Source organism: Saccostrea echinata, unplaced genomic scaffold (genome assembly GCF_033153115.1).
Source record: "Saccostrea echinata isolate AGI-Se365-2 ecotype Australia unplaced genomic scaffold, CSIRO_AGI_Sech_v1 ptg000037l, whole genome shotgun sequence".
Lineage (NCBI taxonomy): Eukaryota > Metazoa > Mollusca > Bivalvia > Ostreida > Ostreidae > Saccostrea > Saccostrea echinata.
The window spans coordinates 90,690-107,660 of NW_026889786.1; the positions used below are offsets into that span (position 1 = coordinate 90,690).

Below are 16,971 nucleotides of genomic sequence, written 5' to 3' on the forward strand. Positions count from 1 at the left end.
ATGAGTGAAAAATTCTCGAATGGGACGTAAAACAATATACAATCAATCAATCAATCCAATTCCATAATGGGTATTAAAATTTAAAAGGCTAAACACAGCATCGAAATATCAGCTCAGGTCAACGGAAATTAATCTCTGCAAATTATGGCATGATGAAGCCAAGCTTATAGAGGCATTGGGGGGGGATAAACCAATGTCATTTTTTTTTTCATAAATGTTCAACCTTGAACTTCAGACATTGAACAGTTATGTTGAAACTTGCAACAATTTTCTCCAAAACCTACTCTTTCTCAAAATAAAATTCTTATACAAAGTCTAGTTAGCAGGAGATGCAGAGTATAGTGACCAAGCAACATCACAACGTACAAACTGCACGCGATTTTTAGTAACCGCTCACTCGCTTACTTGTTCGATCGAGTACCCGGTTGCTCTGATGGTTTTCTCTTAGGATCTCTAAACATCCTTGCTCGTGGTATATATTCAATAATAACTACAACGTCGTTCAGTTTCCATAATTACAAAAGCTTCTAAATAAATTTATTTTCGAATATCTTAACAATTAAATTGGCTGTTTTTGCAGGGTCTAATTTATATACATGTATTTACATATGGTTTCAGAATGTGTATGTCAATTCCATTTCACATATCAATTTTACACCTAACGTATTTAAATTATAAAAAAAAAATATTTCGGAACATATGCTTTTAATGGTTGTGGCGGCATCTTGTTTAATCCTGGACTAATACAATTTAATAAGGTATAATTTTAATAACCCAGGTCTTCGAAATTTGTATACCCCTTGGCAATCAAGGCTATTAATTGATGAACTGTGAAAACTGAGTGTAATCAAAACAAATATATCGTATTTGTAGAACTCTAGATGAAATCTAACTGTGAATAACGGCAACGTGTAAATAATATTTCATTTAGGAATAATATATATTTTTGTTCTGCTTTTGTCTAATGTATCCGAGTAACCGAATAGTAGTTTTACTGACCGATATTCGCATCATTCGACGATTAACCGGTTAACCGGGTACTCGTTGACAACATTACTTCTTACCATTCCCTTCTCTGTCAATGCGGTAAACCTTCAGATGGCCAGTACTTCTGGCTGGATCCCCCACACCATTCTCAGCCACACAGGTAAAGGTACTATCACTGTCTCTATTCCGCACGGTCTCAATTCTCAAAACGCTACCATACGGCAGGTCAAATACTTTGAATCTGTTCCTAATTGTATTCAATTTTTTCTCATCTTTTTCCCAATAAAATGTAGGCTGTGGATTTCCAGATGCTTTACAGACAAAACTGGCTACAAGTTCCTCAGCAACAGTCAGATTCCGAACTTCATGGGTAATCTGTGGTGCAACTACAAATACAAATTATAGGTAAGTTTTGATCTCTAGATGGAGCTAAACTTGGTGGATACACTGCATACGTACATGTTAAGACATATATTCATGTTAAAAAACGGACACATCTAATAAATCTCAAGGCATCTGCATACATCTTCAAGAGTTTTGAAAAAAATAGCTGCTATTATATATAAATGTAAAGTTTTCATAAGCTGCCTTTGAATTTCAAATGATGATGAAGCTGAGGTACTCTATACATCAACAGAGTCCATCAGTTAGTGACATTTATGACTTTACACAAAATGTTTTATCTTCTGAAAATTCTGTTTTTACATAAAATCTCCCCTATCCCTTCTTTTTAACGTTATACAGATTATACATATTTTTGTCTTTTTACAAGTATATTTAGTGTAAGAAAATGCCTTTAACTGCCAACAAGCATGCCTTTAACTGCCAACAAGCATGTTCCTTATAGGTATACAATACATTATCATACTTTTATATTGTTCTTTATCCAGCAGACAACACTCATTCTTAATATTCATGATGCCTTTCACTACATTTACAAAATACAATATCTCATTACATAATACAAAAATGTAATTTAACTTTCTTTACATATGTCATAATTTCAAGAAAAAGAATGATTGCACGTAGAGCATGTTCTTTCGTATCGAATGAGCTGGGAAATTAACCCCATATACAAGTGATAAGGGTATATTGCTACATAATTAAGGAAAGTTGACGATAGAAAAGTTGGAGTTCTCTCGTTTACCACAGTTTTATTGTAAGGTTACTATAAATGTCTTTTTCAAGTAAAATCTCCAAATATGAAACAGATGTGTCATCTGTGGTGTCTTTTATTTCAAGTTCACCGGGATATATCGAATCGACATATGATTGGAAGTAACTACTGTTAATTGATAATACGTCGTCGATATAGTTGAAGGCCATAGCAAGCGATTTCTTCCTTTCATGTGAGAGTTTTTGAAAAAAAAATTCTGCTTCATATGAATACAAAAATAGGTCTGCTAATTACGGGGTGGAATTGATACCCAGATGGTACAGCTAAACGGATCTATCCATTACTCAATTTCTGTATATCCTGGTCAACCAACCAAAATTATATTGCAGATCTCTGAACAGATTAGATTTTTTAAAATGATCTGAGCTCCCTATCTTTTCTGACAAGAGGAAAAGCCAAAATAAACATTTCTAGTCGAAAAAAGTTGGAAAGAAGAAAAGGATGCTTCTGAGTGTTGGTCAATACCTATACCAAGCCAGTTTGATTGGCTAATCTCTACAGAATGATAATCAGATGCATGTCACAAAAATGCGTCACAAATTATATCACAATAGCCAAATCTTGTCCTCGATGAGGCACATTATGATGAAAAAACTCTATAAATTTAATATGTAGCTGTAGCAATATTTTGGTATTCAATACGGCATGCAGTTTTAGTGCTAAGTCACATGGATCCAGTCTACAGGGATTTAATCGCCTATCTGCAAGACCTAACTTCATGCAAATTAGTCATAGTACGGGCTACCAGCAAGTAAACATTACAAGATGTTTAACAGTTGCAAATGTACATTTTCTGCTTGGCTAAAAAGAAAAAGATATCCATACCTTTTGTAGGATTATTTTTTCCAGAAAAATGATAAATTTTGATCATGCTCTAGAGCCCATACATCATAAATTAGTTTAACAAATATTGATTATTTATTTTACTTCTCTACAGTGTACTTACTGCATGATGAATGCATGCTATCACCATGATAATTGTGTTTTGAAACAATGCAGAGAAATATATTTTTTATCAACATGCCATAGCATTTGTTTTGGTACAGCTCCGTCTGTGGAACAGACACATTGTGTGCTTTCTTGTAAAAGTACTGTACTTAGAAATCAACCAATGGATAAGCCTCAACAGAGTCACATGACAACTTACTTTCTTCATTGGTGATGACTGTTATAAGCTGTGACACTGGACCTTCCCCTTTACTGGAGTAAGCTAGGACACAAATTGTGTATGTGTCATTTGGCTTCAAACCCGTTATAATAGTTTCATTGGTGTTTGACTGGACTTCTTTGTTGTTCCACAGAATTATGGGTAAATCTGCTTGCAGAGTGTGGAACACTCGGTATCCCTAAGAAAAAGGGAACAGAGTTAAGAATATTTCTGCATAGAATTTTGAAATTGTTATAAATTATTCAAAAATGACTAGAGTATAATTGTGGCACAGATTATTTTTCTTTTATTCATTTATTTATTTATTGGTTGGCGACAACCTGTATGACACTATTTGGTTTTTCTGGAGGTAGCCATGACACACTGACTGTGTTGGAGTTCAGAGCCTTGGCGGTAACATATCTGGGAGGTGTTCCAGGTGCTGCAAGATAAAAAAAATATCCAGATTCATAAAACAAGATTAACTTCACTTAAGAAGCACATCAGTATTCTCAGTCTTGGACAAACGTAATTGCCTAACTTTGCATCTTATAATTGATTAATCAAAATGCCTTTGCAAAGTTTTGCTTCTGTGAAAAATAATACTTGGAAGCAAGATCAGCTTAATTAATCATATTCAATTAGAAATGTTCATGCCTCCAAGGACAGAAGAAATACACAATTCGAAAAATCCATGCAAAACCATCAGTGAAAATACAAGTATTTCAAAATATACATATTAAAATAAGAAGTGACTAGAAAACTTGACTTTCAATATTTCTTATTTCAACTTAATGTCAACTACTTGAATACTAAAGGGCAATTTTAGAAACTGGGTGACCCAGGAACATATTTTCACCAAAGGCCAGTTTCTGTGTGTACAGATAAAAGAGATGTGGTAAAAAGATTAAATACAATTTGACTCCCAGTAAAGCTAACCAAACTCTCCCCATCATGTCCGACTACCTCTATCTTGCCAGAAGCAAACTAATATCGGTAAAACGGTATATATATTCAGACTGACAGCTTATAAATACAGGCTGGCCAATAAAGTATCAAATTCTAATCAATTCAAAACAGGCTAATGAAATTCAAAGTAAGGGAATGATAAGTGAATTTGTTGGAGACATAATTCCTTGATCACATCACCATATGTACCTCCTTAGTATCTATGAATTAGGACATCTGGATTCTGGACATTTATTTCAGAAACACTGTATATTAAGGTATGTCACTTCAGCTTTTGAGAAAAGTTTGGTCAGAACCTTTAACTTAAAAATTATTTGATTTATAGGATACTTGAATTAAACAATTTTAAATTATACAACATTCCATTTAAAAACTGCTAACAAAACTGTAAAGAAAAAAAAAAGAGATTTATGGCTGACTATTTCTTGTGGTGGAAAGATGTTTAGACGAAAATTCTTCAAATCTATACATTTTGTTTCATTTAATATCTTGGATCTTTAGCCCTACATATATTTACTCAGAGATTTTTTTTCGTTATTATATGCTAGGAATATTAAATATAGGTTCAAATTAGTAATTTTAGAACAAATTTTACACATTCACTGAACAGACTTTGCCCAAAAAAAGAAATTTTGAAGAATTCGAGAAAGAAATACATTGTTTTTTGCCTGAAAATCGCGTATGTTGATCAATATTTTCAAATTTACACCATTGACTCCAACTTTTTTTTTTTCAATATTTTAAACTACATGATACTCTAACGGATCAGCACTTAAGTCATAAAAAGCTTGATAAAAGAAAATGTTTTATTGGCGGCTTTCATTTTTAAGACCCCAAATATGATATTTTTGTATTATTTTTTTTTTATATTAAACATATTTAATTGAAACATAATCAATAGAATTGGACACAACTTAACCACTTAGATTTTCCTCTCCAACACAATGACATATACATATACACTTGAAGTACAACCAACAAATGTAGAATACAAAAATGTTCAGGGAAATAAGAAAGGAAGGAAGCGTGCAAGGAAAGGATGTAAGGTGGTTGTAATAGATGCATAATGGTTAAGCTGTTTATTCATAAAATCTTTTCGAGTTTTTTATATATATATATTTGTGTTCGTCTTTAACAATGTTGATATATTATCTTGTTGACCCAAGTTTGGGTCCCCAAATAGAATTGTTTCGAGGTCTATTGCTCCTTGATATTTTTTATGGTGTGAAATAATTATGTTCTTATTTCAGCATGGTTTTTATAATACAGGAAGAAGTATTCATTGGTATATCCAAAAGAACACCAAGTGTTATCGGAAACCCTATCTTTAAATAGATATGACTTAAGGAGACTTACATTGTGTTACATTGATATTTTTCAAGGCAAAAAGGTCATACAATAATAAACGTGCATTGCAGGATTTTTTCAATAATACTAAGTAAATATTATTCAAACAATTTTACATAAAATGAGATTATATTTTTTGCCATGACTACCTCTGGTGAAATATGATAACGGTTTAAGTGATTAAACTAAAAGTTACAATTTAAACCCTCTATACACCAGAGGAAAATATTTTTGGGACACTGAGAAAATTATAGTGTGTTAAGGTTTAAATATTGGGCTTATCTATCACATTTTCAAGATAGGGCACCTTGCATTTACCCCCAGGAAAATGTTCAAAGACACTGAAGTACTGATGAACAGAAATCATTGTTGTTTACGTAAGTCAGCAAAATACCTGCAAATGAAGTGTTCAATCTATTCATCTTGGCCTATTAAAATGTTATAAATGCTTGATTTGATCAGAAATTAAGTAATAAACTGTACATTTCAATTTATTTTATTCTTAATCAAAGGGCAGATAACTCTATCTGCATAAAAATACCAGAAAATCAGAACTCTTTAGTGTGCAGTGTATAGAGGGCTCTTAAGTGCAAAAAAGGTTAAATTAACTTTACCCTTGCTCAGTATGATGCACACTGACCCTAAATGTTCTTTGCGATTTTGAGTCATGCTATACGAGTAGATACCTAAAATATTTATCTCAAAAGTCCTTGATATAACTCATGTCAGGAGGATTGCATACCTTAACAATTATTAAAAGTTAAAACATGTATGATTTTGCCATGTGAAAAATAGTATCAAACTATCATAAATCAATGCAGATCCATAGTTTAAACTCTAAAATTCTAGGAATTACTTTTTATACTACAGGACTAGCAAAATTACTTGTATGTTTATACTGCCTTCACATCGGTTTACAGAGGTGATATCTAGCTCAATTTTAGACTATTTAGTAATTCAGAAAGCTGCCAATATTCTAAAATACTGAAAACTATCTGAGCTTATTTTAATCATAATGTTGAAAAATACCTTATAAACAGAAAGACAACAAGCAGCTGGATATGGCACATTTTCATACATGACATTCTCTCTGCTTGGCAATTGATAAAACTTACTTGTGAAATCTTTTGGGTACAAATATTTTGGATTGGAACATGAATTTTTTTATATTTTAAAATGTTTACAAATACATGAGTTCTGTTGGTAATTAAATTCATATTGTCATAATTTAATTCTGGTTGTAACGCGCCATTTGATTGGATAAAATTTTTACGGTATATCGAATAAACTGTGTTGCCTACGTCTAAATGACTTGTATCAAAAACGTTTCGATCCGTTACATTTAAATTTTGTACAATTTGAAGTCATTTAAAAGCAATCGTCTTCTTTTCTTACACTGAAATGAATGAAAATTATAAGGAGTGAATAGAATAGCTACCCAATTAATACGGTATAAACTGGGTTGGAACAGTTCACGCTTTTTTATAAACCGCTTCGCAGTTTATAAAGCGTAAACTGCCCCAACCCTGTTCATACCATATAAATTGGATACACTTTTTGAGTTGTTTATGATATGATCATAAACATTGACCCCAGTTATTTTTTTCCTTCAAGAAATTCATGCACTATATATCAAACACAGAAAGTAAAGTTTAAGGGTATCCCATGAAGTAGGTAGTGTGTTGTTATCACTGGTTTGGCATATAATAAAGATCTGATGAAGATGAATTTCAGACTTGACAGATGAAGAGTGTCATTTCTTCCTACTTCGCCACAGGGAACTCCCACTGTGTAACTTTAGTAAGGGTGACCGATTTCATGAATTCTTTGAGTGTGGTTCATATCCGTGAAATCCTACAGGGCACGCCCACTGTGAATCTGGGAAGGGTGACCAAGTTCTTGAGTGATGTCTTGACCTCATAACTGCCATGACCCTTTATCTCCTGGTCCTGTACTCTAACCCAAAAATTTGGAAAAGACGTATGCATCTCCAGCAGAACCTAACCAGCCCTTTCATTTAGACTTACCTGGCATACTATAGAAATGGAGTCATATTTCCCCGGAAACTTTTTTTTGACAGACAAAAATATTACATTCCTTTCCTTTCATTAATCTAAATTTAAAAACACAATCAACAGTTGATAACTATAGTGCCTTCTTTTTTCCCCTCTTTTATCTTGTTAGGTAGAACATAAAGAGTGGGAGATGCCAAATATTTCATCAGCATAATTTTGTAAAACTTTGAAACTGAGAATCTGCATCTGTGAATTTCTGTAAGATTTTGTTTTTAAAATTTTCCTCCAAAACACCAGTACAATAACTTTGAAATCCTATGGACACTAAATACCTTATGACATGTAGGTTAATAACTGACTCTTAGAATCCTAGCCATGTTCTAACCTCTATAACAACATGTATACACAGAGTGCACTGGGCCAAGTTTTATCCTGACAATTGTATACTTATTTTGGGTCAAATTTCAAGTGTTTGGTTAGCAACAATTGACAACAGAATACTGAAATAGCATCTCTTGCATAATTTAAAATAATATAGCTTCTTCCCAAAGCTTAAAATACACAAAAACTTTGAAATATCTTCCAAAGATAATGGATTAGCAATTTTCCGTTATAATAGAAGTTTGTAATTTTGAGACCAACCTAGCTCTCCAGTTCGAACTTCAATTGTATCACTGCCCTGACCACGGCCATAATTATTTACACCTACAACACGAAACTGATAAACCGTGTAGGGCTCTAGACGTCGGACAGTGAATTCCGACATTTTGAGAGGACGAGTTTCAATCCACTGAAAACTATCGTCGTCCTTGGGTTTGTACTGGATCACGGCTTCGTTACTTCCGGCATTCCAAGTCAGTCTTACAGAATGGGGAGTCACTTCCCAGTGAGTTAATCCTGTAGGTTTCTCCGGTACACTCTGACCAGAAATTCCTTTTAGTAAGACCCATATAAAACCACATCTCGCAATACAATCCCTGTAGTAAAAGCTCCTAGAAATTAGTTTCATATTGTTTGACAAGCTTTCATCAGGTTTCAAAAAAATCCCAATCTCTCTCAGAACAAGAGAATAAATCATCACATTATCTGATTATGTTGCTGCAGTGGGGTAAACCGATTCTCTGACACTAAAGCTGTAGAATAATTGATGAAACTTATCTTTGATTCCCCTCCCTAATCAAATTGTGTGTCAAAGAGAAAACAATCCTCTGTATTGTTTTGCTTCCTTTTGACTTCTTCACTTGCAACACAGGATCTGACAACTGAGAGGTCATGTGACTCTCTTCAATCACTTGATTGGTTAATCATTATTTGTGTGAAAAGGGGGGAGGGACTTCTCATCATCCTGGTAATCTGGTTGTCATAGCAACTCAGCATGTAACACTCTATGTCATGGTGTGTCAGTTAAGAAATATAGTGCATTGAAAGCAGTCTAACATCTTTTGATAGGTGCTTAACTTGAGAATGGGTTGTTTTTTTTCAGAATTATCTGACAGCAGGGGATAAAAAAACATTCAATAACATAATCAGAAAATCTTCTGATCTTAGCCTTTTATATTTTGACATGTGCGGGGGAGAGTCAGAGGGGAGGCCATATTGAAAGGCGGGAATGCAGCGACACCAGTTGGTGTCGCTACTCTGCCATCTTTTACAACTTTATTCCGCGGATCTAACTTCCGAGAAGAGGGAAATCAGTAATGGAATGATTCTTCTACTACATAGTTAATCATCACTAATATGATTCTATCGCCGCTTTCTTTGCGCAAAGATGTCAAATGGCGAGGAGGCGCCCTAATTCAAGTGATGCTTCATTTGTCGGTGATAGGGAAGTTTAAACGGCGATAAAGTCGTCGCTGGTGTCCCTAAATTCTCATTTTTCAATATGGCCTCCGCTCTTACTCTCCCCCGCACATGTCAAATCATAAAAGCGGGGTTAAAGGAATCTTGGATTATCAATAACATACATATATGTGATAAGTTAAAGATTAGAGCAAATATGAAGCGAATAAAATTTTGTTCTCTCCCAAACTTTCGCCAGGGTTTGTTTTGTACCAAACCAAACTCTTCTAGTTAGGTATTATGAGATAGAGATTTCCCAGGAAATCAAAGCCGCGCGGTTGCGTGCACTGACTGATTTTGAAATTAGAACTAGATAGTGGCATTGTTGGTTTTCTATTTATATGTACAAAAATATGATAAGAAAAAACACGAACTTTTTTTTTTGAATGATTATATTTACTGTTCGAATTTCCTCTGATATGTAAATGGTCAAATGGTAAACTAAAGAAACCAATATTGTTTTGTTCTGGATTTCTACACAATCTGAGGAGTTCAGTAGAATTATCCGATATATACCAGAGATGATATACATTTTATAAAATAAAGTATTAAAATTCATGTAAAATCTCAAATGCATTATTTTTACATCATTGAGTGAAGGTCTTCAATATACAGCAAGGGTCAAGGTTTACAAGCAAGTACTTCACAGTAGGTACAACAACATAAAATTTCACGCACATCACAACATTTGCATTTTTTGTTGTGGCTACCTCTGCTGTAATCTAAATGCTGTAACAATTGCAAACGCGAACAAGTGTCTACTAATGCAGTAATGGCGCATCGAGTTTTGCATGCCAGGTCTGTTGGTACTGACATCTTTTTATTAAAATACAAAATTGCGTCAGCAGGTAACCCATCTGGCCCTGCGCGACCAGTTTCTTGTAGGTATTTCTCAATGCTGGTTGGGCATTTAAAATGAATAACTTTAAGAACAGAAGGTGCATGCAAACCAATGCCAAGAGCTACAGTGGCAAGTACTACTCTAATAACTGACTCAGATTTGCCGAGTTCGGATATAATTAATTTTTTCATTTTCTCTGGATAATGGGTATGATACTTTCACCTGTTCTCGGGAAACTCAACTCCTTACTTGCCCTCCATATCCTATATCCATACCTAATTGATTACAAGTCGGTCTAAATGTAGGTCAGAGGGTAATGTCAACTGTCCTTTTGTAGACCCGTAACAATTTCTCCTAGAACTTTGTCAAGGTCGTCTTCTTGTCGCATGCTGGGTTGACATTCATATTTGTGATACTTAATATTTGGTCTGTCTGGATTTAAAAAAACCCAACTAGGATCCCTTAAAACAAGGTCTTTTTCGGGCACGGTAGCCTAGTGGTAGGGCGCTCGCTTCGTCATCGGGAGGCCCGGGTTCGATTCTCGTTCATCGGGCCGCGTCAAACGTGCGACGTAAACATAGATAGTGACTGTTCCTTCGCCAAGCGCCCGGCATTAGAAGTGAAAGTCACGGGTTTTTCGGATGAAACCTTAAAAACCGAGGTCCCGTGTCACGGTAGGCGTTGGCACGATAAAGAACCCTCACTGCTCAATGGCCCTGAGTGCCGAGTATAGGTCTAAATTTGAAACCCTTCATCGGCATACGGTGACGTCTCTTTATGAGTGAAAAATTCTCGAATGGAACGTTAAACAACATACAATCAATCAATCAATCTTTCTCTTTTCAAGAACCACTATGCCAGAAAAGTTTAAACTTATGTGAAACCTTCACAACATCGTGTAGATACAAGTTTGTTCAAATCATGACCCCCGGGGGTATGGTGGGAACACACTGGGTGATCAATATTTTACATAAGAATGTAGGGAAAAAAATCTTCAAAATTTTTTTTTCAAAACCAACAAGACTATTGTCTTGATATGAATATGATATTGATATGAAAGCATCTTCGTGTAAATAGATTCAAGTTTGTTCAAACCATGACACATGGGGCGAGGATAAGGCTAAAACAGGGGAGCAAATTTTTACTTAGGAATATGTAGGAGAAAAAACTGCTGATAAGGAACAGCAGGGTCATATGGACTGGTGAGCCTTTTGGCTTATGGACCTCTTGTTTTCTTAATATATATTTTGTATCATTGCTGCGGTGTTCACTGTGTTTTTATTTTCAATACACCATGACTAACTTTGCTCTAACAACCATGCTCTATCAAGATAGAACACGTCAGGGTTATGATGCAACAATTCCAATGACCCTTGACCTTACATTGATAAAGAAAAAGAATATAAACAAAGTAGCTGACTTTATAAGCAAAATACAAAAACATATAAACATAGTGAAGGTATATCCTTCCTTAGGTCTACATAAAAGAATCTAAATTTTGAACGTCAATTTTTCAATCCAAAATGGAATTCACACAAGCACATTTTTAAATGAATGTTTTCGTCTCTTATAAACTTGAAGCGTAACAAGTGCATTGTAATATATAGAGTACCTTTTAACGTGCGTATCTTCAGATATCAGACGAGGGGGCTTGTCTCCCGAGTCTGATATCTGAAGATGCATGAGTTAAAAGATACTATATGTTTTGTATCATTGTTCTCAGGTATTGAGTTACCCATGATCTATCAATTTCACGTTAAAAGCACGTGATTCAACTATATTCTCATGCACTGAGTTAGCCATGATCTATCAAAATTTCACAATGCCATTTTTATGACCATTGAAAAAAGAGCATGTGGTACAACGGGCTGTATTTCTTGAACTATCTACCTCGTCGATTCAATTCTGAACGCCATGGATGACGGTAGTGATTTTATACTTTCGCAATTCTTAGACACGGAAACCGAATTATGAAGGAAAATTCTTTAGATCAGTTTGGAAACCATATACAGGTTGAAGATTCTTTGGGAACTGTGACGTTTGATCTACCGGAACTAAAAATTGAACCAATTATGGGTTTTGATATACTGATATAGGAGATATTTTAGACATGATGGAGACTGAGTTGAGTGCGTTAATTTCACCAGTCCCGAGGTCGAGACAAAGACGAAAAATGAACGGTTTGTACAAGTGTCCGATCATGAACTTCAGCGTTTGATATACTCTTAAAAACGTAACATTTATAAAGGTATTAGAATTTTTTTTAAAAGACCAACCTATCAACCTTGAAAAATATTGGTCGGAGTATGGTCGGAGTACATCAAACAAAAAAAAATAATGATGACCTTTGAATCCAAAATAGACACTGCACTCTTTCCTAGGTCATGCTGCATTTTTCCCATTTGTATGTCATGCCATATTTACAAGTCATATCAAGAAAGCATGCAGGTACCCCGTTATCACATAGCTTTTTAACCTGATCTTTCATTATGGCGATATTACAGTTTCAATGGCAGAAGGATCTTCCACTTAAAGGACATTAACCGGAATATTTTACTTTTTCCAAATCCAGTGGGAAGAAGACACACTACTGGTACGTATCTTTTTTCCATAGACATGGATAGCTTCATTCTGTTCTTCCTTTATCTCAAAATCAAATCCAAAAATTTTTTTCGCTTGCTGCAGGTTGTCATCCATGAGCGAAATGAAAGTGGAAGTGCAATCTTTTTGAAAATGAAAGTTCATTTTATTTATACTGTAGTTGGAGCAGAGTTTTCCTAATTTTAAGTGATTTTTTAAAATAATTTTAGCATTTATCATTTTTTAAAATAAATTCATACTTTTATCAATACTTTTAATTTCAATATTTTCAAACTTTAACTAAGATCTACTTCTTTATTGTTATTTGCTATTATTTGTTATTATTATTTTGTGTACTGCGTCATCCGGGAGAGGTCTCTAGATTGGGCCTCGACGGGGAGTTTGATTTATAGCGTCAAGTTTCCCGCCTTTGATTTGGGTAAACTTAGTCAATCGAGGATACCGCGTTATCTCTGACTGGTTGTTGGTATGATGGTTCAAAACAAAGACAAAAGAAAACCAACAACAAAATAACAAGAGAGAGAGAGAGAGAGAGAGAGAGAGAGAGAGAGAGAGAGAACAAATGTTACGATACCTACGCTAATGTTAGGCATGAAATTCATTTTAATTTCTTGTTAAATTGGAATGCCACATCAATATCTTATTTATTGGATGTTTAAGGCATCTCTTTTGAAATACGGTTTCAGCATAGAAAGATTTAATTATTTTATAGGAATTTTTTGTCATTTTTCGACGAAAAAAAAAGTAAATGAAAATGAAATAAGAATTTAAAAAAGGCCTGTTCTGCCAGGCGTTATCTGCTCTCATTCTTAGCACATGTCCTATCCATTTCCACCATTTGGTTTTTATGATGCTACTTATCTTTTCCATGTTTGATGTGCTTTTTAACGGTCAAAGTATGTTCATAATCTTTCTAAGAAATTCATGGAGAAAGGTGTCAATTAGTTTTTGATCTTCCATGTTTCCGTATAGCAAAACAGATATCACTTGACTTGTAGGTCTTCAATTTGGTCCTCCTTGAAAGGTAGTTGCTTGACCATATCTTGGGGAATCTGTTGTAGGTTACTCTAGCATAACCTAATTTTCTCCATATATCTCTGTATTTCTCTAGTTCTTTACTTATGGTTACACCAAGATAGACAAGTGTCAACCTCATTCGTACTTCCATTGATTTATCTCCTGGTTGTTGATGTTGTTCAATCTCATTACTTTTGTTATGTCGGAGTTGATGATTAATCCTGTTGATCTAAATGTCCAATTCTTCTGACTTCTGTTGAGTTTGATCTTTACCACTTGACAGGAGAGCAATATCGTCTGCATAATCATGGTCATCTAATTTGTGTTAATTTCACCTGGATTCCATAGTTGTTTTCTTATGTTGTTTTCTTCATGATCCTGTGAAAGTATGAATTAGAATCCTGACATATTACATCCAAATTTTTCAGCCAAACAGTCTGATGATTCAACTCTATGTATTACTGCACACATGTTATAACTGTACAGGACTTTGATCTTGGCTACTGGTTTTTCTGGAATTCCATCTTGATGTGGAATTTCCCTTACAATGTTTCTTGATGTCCACTATCTAATGCATTTTCATAATCTATGAATAGAAAGTAATTTGATCACTCTATTGCTTGTTCGATTGTTGTTTAACGTCCCATTCGTGAATTTTTCACTCATATAGAAAAGTCGAAAAATCGAACCCGGTACCTCCCGATCACAAAGCGAGTGCCACCACAAGGCTACTGTGACCGGTTATTCCTTGTTCGATGTTCCTCAGTATAACATCTATAAAGTTGGAAAAGCCAAGATTAAGTTGGAAAGCCAACTTTAAAGTTGGAAAAGCCATGATTAAAGTTGAAATACCAACTTTAAAGTTGGAAAAGTCAAGATTAAAGTTGGAATTACCAACTTTAAAGTTGGAAAAGCCCAGATTAAAGTTGGAATTACCAACTTTAAAGTTGGAAAAGCCAACTTTAAAGTTGGAATTTCCAACTTTTAAGTTGGTAAATCCAACTTTAAAGTTGGAAAAGCCAACTTTAAAGTTGGAAAAGCCATGATTAAAGTTGAAATACCAACTTTAAAGTTGGAAAAGTCAAGATTAAAGTTGGAATTACCAACTTTAAAGTTGGAAAAGCCCAGATTAAAGTTGGAAAAGCCAACTTTAAAGTTGGAAAAGCCAACTTTAAAGTTGGAAAAGCCAACTTTAAAGTTGGAATTACCAACTTTCAAGTTGGAAAAGCCAACTTTAAATCTGGAATTTCCAACTTTAAAGTTGGTAAAGCCAACTTTAAAGTTGGAATTACAAACTTAAAAAGGATATTACATGGCACTAACACGCTTTCGTGGTCTGCGCTATGAAGTTCTGTTATGATTTTTAAAAATATCAACGTGTTTTCTTCATGTCTCTGACATTAAGATCTGGGGATGGTGGTTTTATGTCTAATACTTTTCAATTGTTTTTGGACAATCTTGTTCAAGCCTGTTGAGAACATAATAAAAGTGTTCCTTCCACCTTCCTCTTATCTCTGCTTCTTTTGATAGTATCACACCATCCATTCTCTTCACAAAACCAAGATTCTTAGGTTTATCTTTACATTACTTCTTGGTGAAATCGAACACACTTTTCGTATTGCTAGTTTGTGCTGCTTTCTCTTCCTCCCCTGCTAGCTCATCTGTCCCTTCTCATACCATTATTCTTTTTCACTCCTTTGTTTTAGTTATTGTTCTCTTTGTAGTCTTACCGGTCATGGTAGCCTAGTGGTAGGGCGTTCGCCGCGTCAAACCTAAGGCGTAAACATAGATAGTGACTGGTTCTTCGCCAAGCGCCCCACACTAGAAGTGAAAGTCACGGGTCTTTTGGGTGAGACCTTAAAAACCGAGGTCCCGTGTCACGGTAGGTGTTGGCACGATGAAGACCCCTCATTGCTCAATGGCCCTGAGTGACGAGTAAGCCCTCCATCGGTATATGGTGACGTCTCTATATGAGTGAAAAATTCTCGAATGGGACGTAAAACAAAATACAATCAATCAATCTGTATCCTTTCTTTTACCCTTTTTTGATCTTAAAGAGCTTAGCTTCTCTTTCAGTTGCTTTCTAACATCTACCTTCTTCCATCTCTCACTTCTTATGCATTCTTCATGTTCTCTCTGTTTTGGTCCTTAGACGTTTATAGCTCTTTTATTATATGTAGTCTTAAAGGTTTCTCTCTGACTCTCTGTGTCATTATTGATTGTTCCTCAAGGATGTAATATCTTTTTCTAAACAATAACCTGGTTTTCTCTGTAATGTCTTTTGATTCAAATTTGCGTTTCTTATTTTGTGCAATTCAATGTTTTCATACCTTATATGAGTAATTTAAGCTTGGCTCTGATTACTACCAAACTGTGATCACTGCCAACGTCTGCATACCTAAATGCACAAGCATCACGAATAGATCTCTCGAACTTTCCATTAACCGCTACATGATCTATCTGATTCGGGTGATGTCAATTTGATGACGTCCGTGTTTGTACGTGGATATCTTTTTTTCTTGAACATAATTGATGTTACTGCCAAGACGTTAATAGCACAAAAGGATGATAACCGTTCATTTTAGTTTCTTTCACAATCAATCCCATATACACCGATGTTTCCTTCTTCTCCATCAAATCGTCCTCCAAGGTTTGTTTTAACGACTCCAAAGACTAGAATCATGCCATGGTGGCGTAGCATAGAACACCGTTTGAAGTTATTCATATAACGAGTCTTTGTCTCCTCCTTCTTTTGCTTCATTACTTGGTACATATACTTCGATTACAGTGGTGCTGATGAACTTGGACCAGAATCTTCCTGTAATGATTCGTCAATGACTGGTGTTCTATGTATATGTAGTTTATTCATTCAGGAATCTTTGGACTTTCTTTGACTGTCATGGCTATTGACACTTCATTTATGTGATATTTTCTCTGTCTGCCTGTGTATTTGATGGTTTTTTTCCTGTTAAAATCTTCTTGTGATATCATTCTTTTCTTTGAGCCCTCCATTTTTTGGAGGGGGTGGGGG

General features: G+C 34.8%; 1 protein-coding gene across 1 annotated transcript in view; it reads right to left on the bottom strand.

Annotated features, from left to right (window-relative positions):
• The window catches only part of LOC133200075 (receptor-type tyrosine-protein phosphatase S-like), a 44,230-nt gene extending 35,480 nt beyond the window's left edge, over positions 1-8,750 (bottom strand). Inside the window, exons 1-4 of the mRNA XM_061335813.1 lie at positions 8,285-8,750; positions 3,653-3,753; positions 3,312-3,510; positions 1,065-1,373 (exon numbers count right to left, since the gene is read on the bottom strand). Of these exons, the coding sequence (XP_061191797.1) occupies positions 1,065-1,373; positions 3,312-3,510; positions 3,653-3,753; positions 8,285-8,720 (1,045 nt within the window). The 5' untranslated portion in view covers positions 8,721-8,750. The remainder of the gene's footprint in view (positions 1-1,064; positions 1,374-3,311; positions 3,511-3,652; positions 3,754-8,284) is intronic.
• Between the last annotated feature and the right edge of the window lie 8,221 nt (positions 8,751-16,971).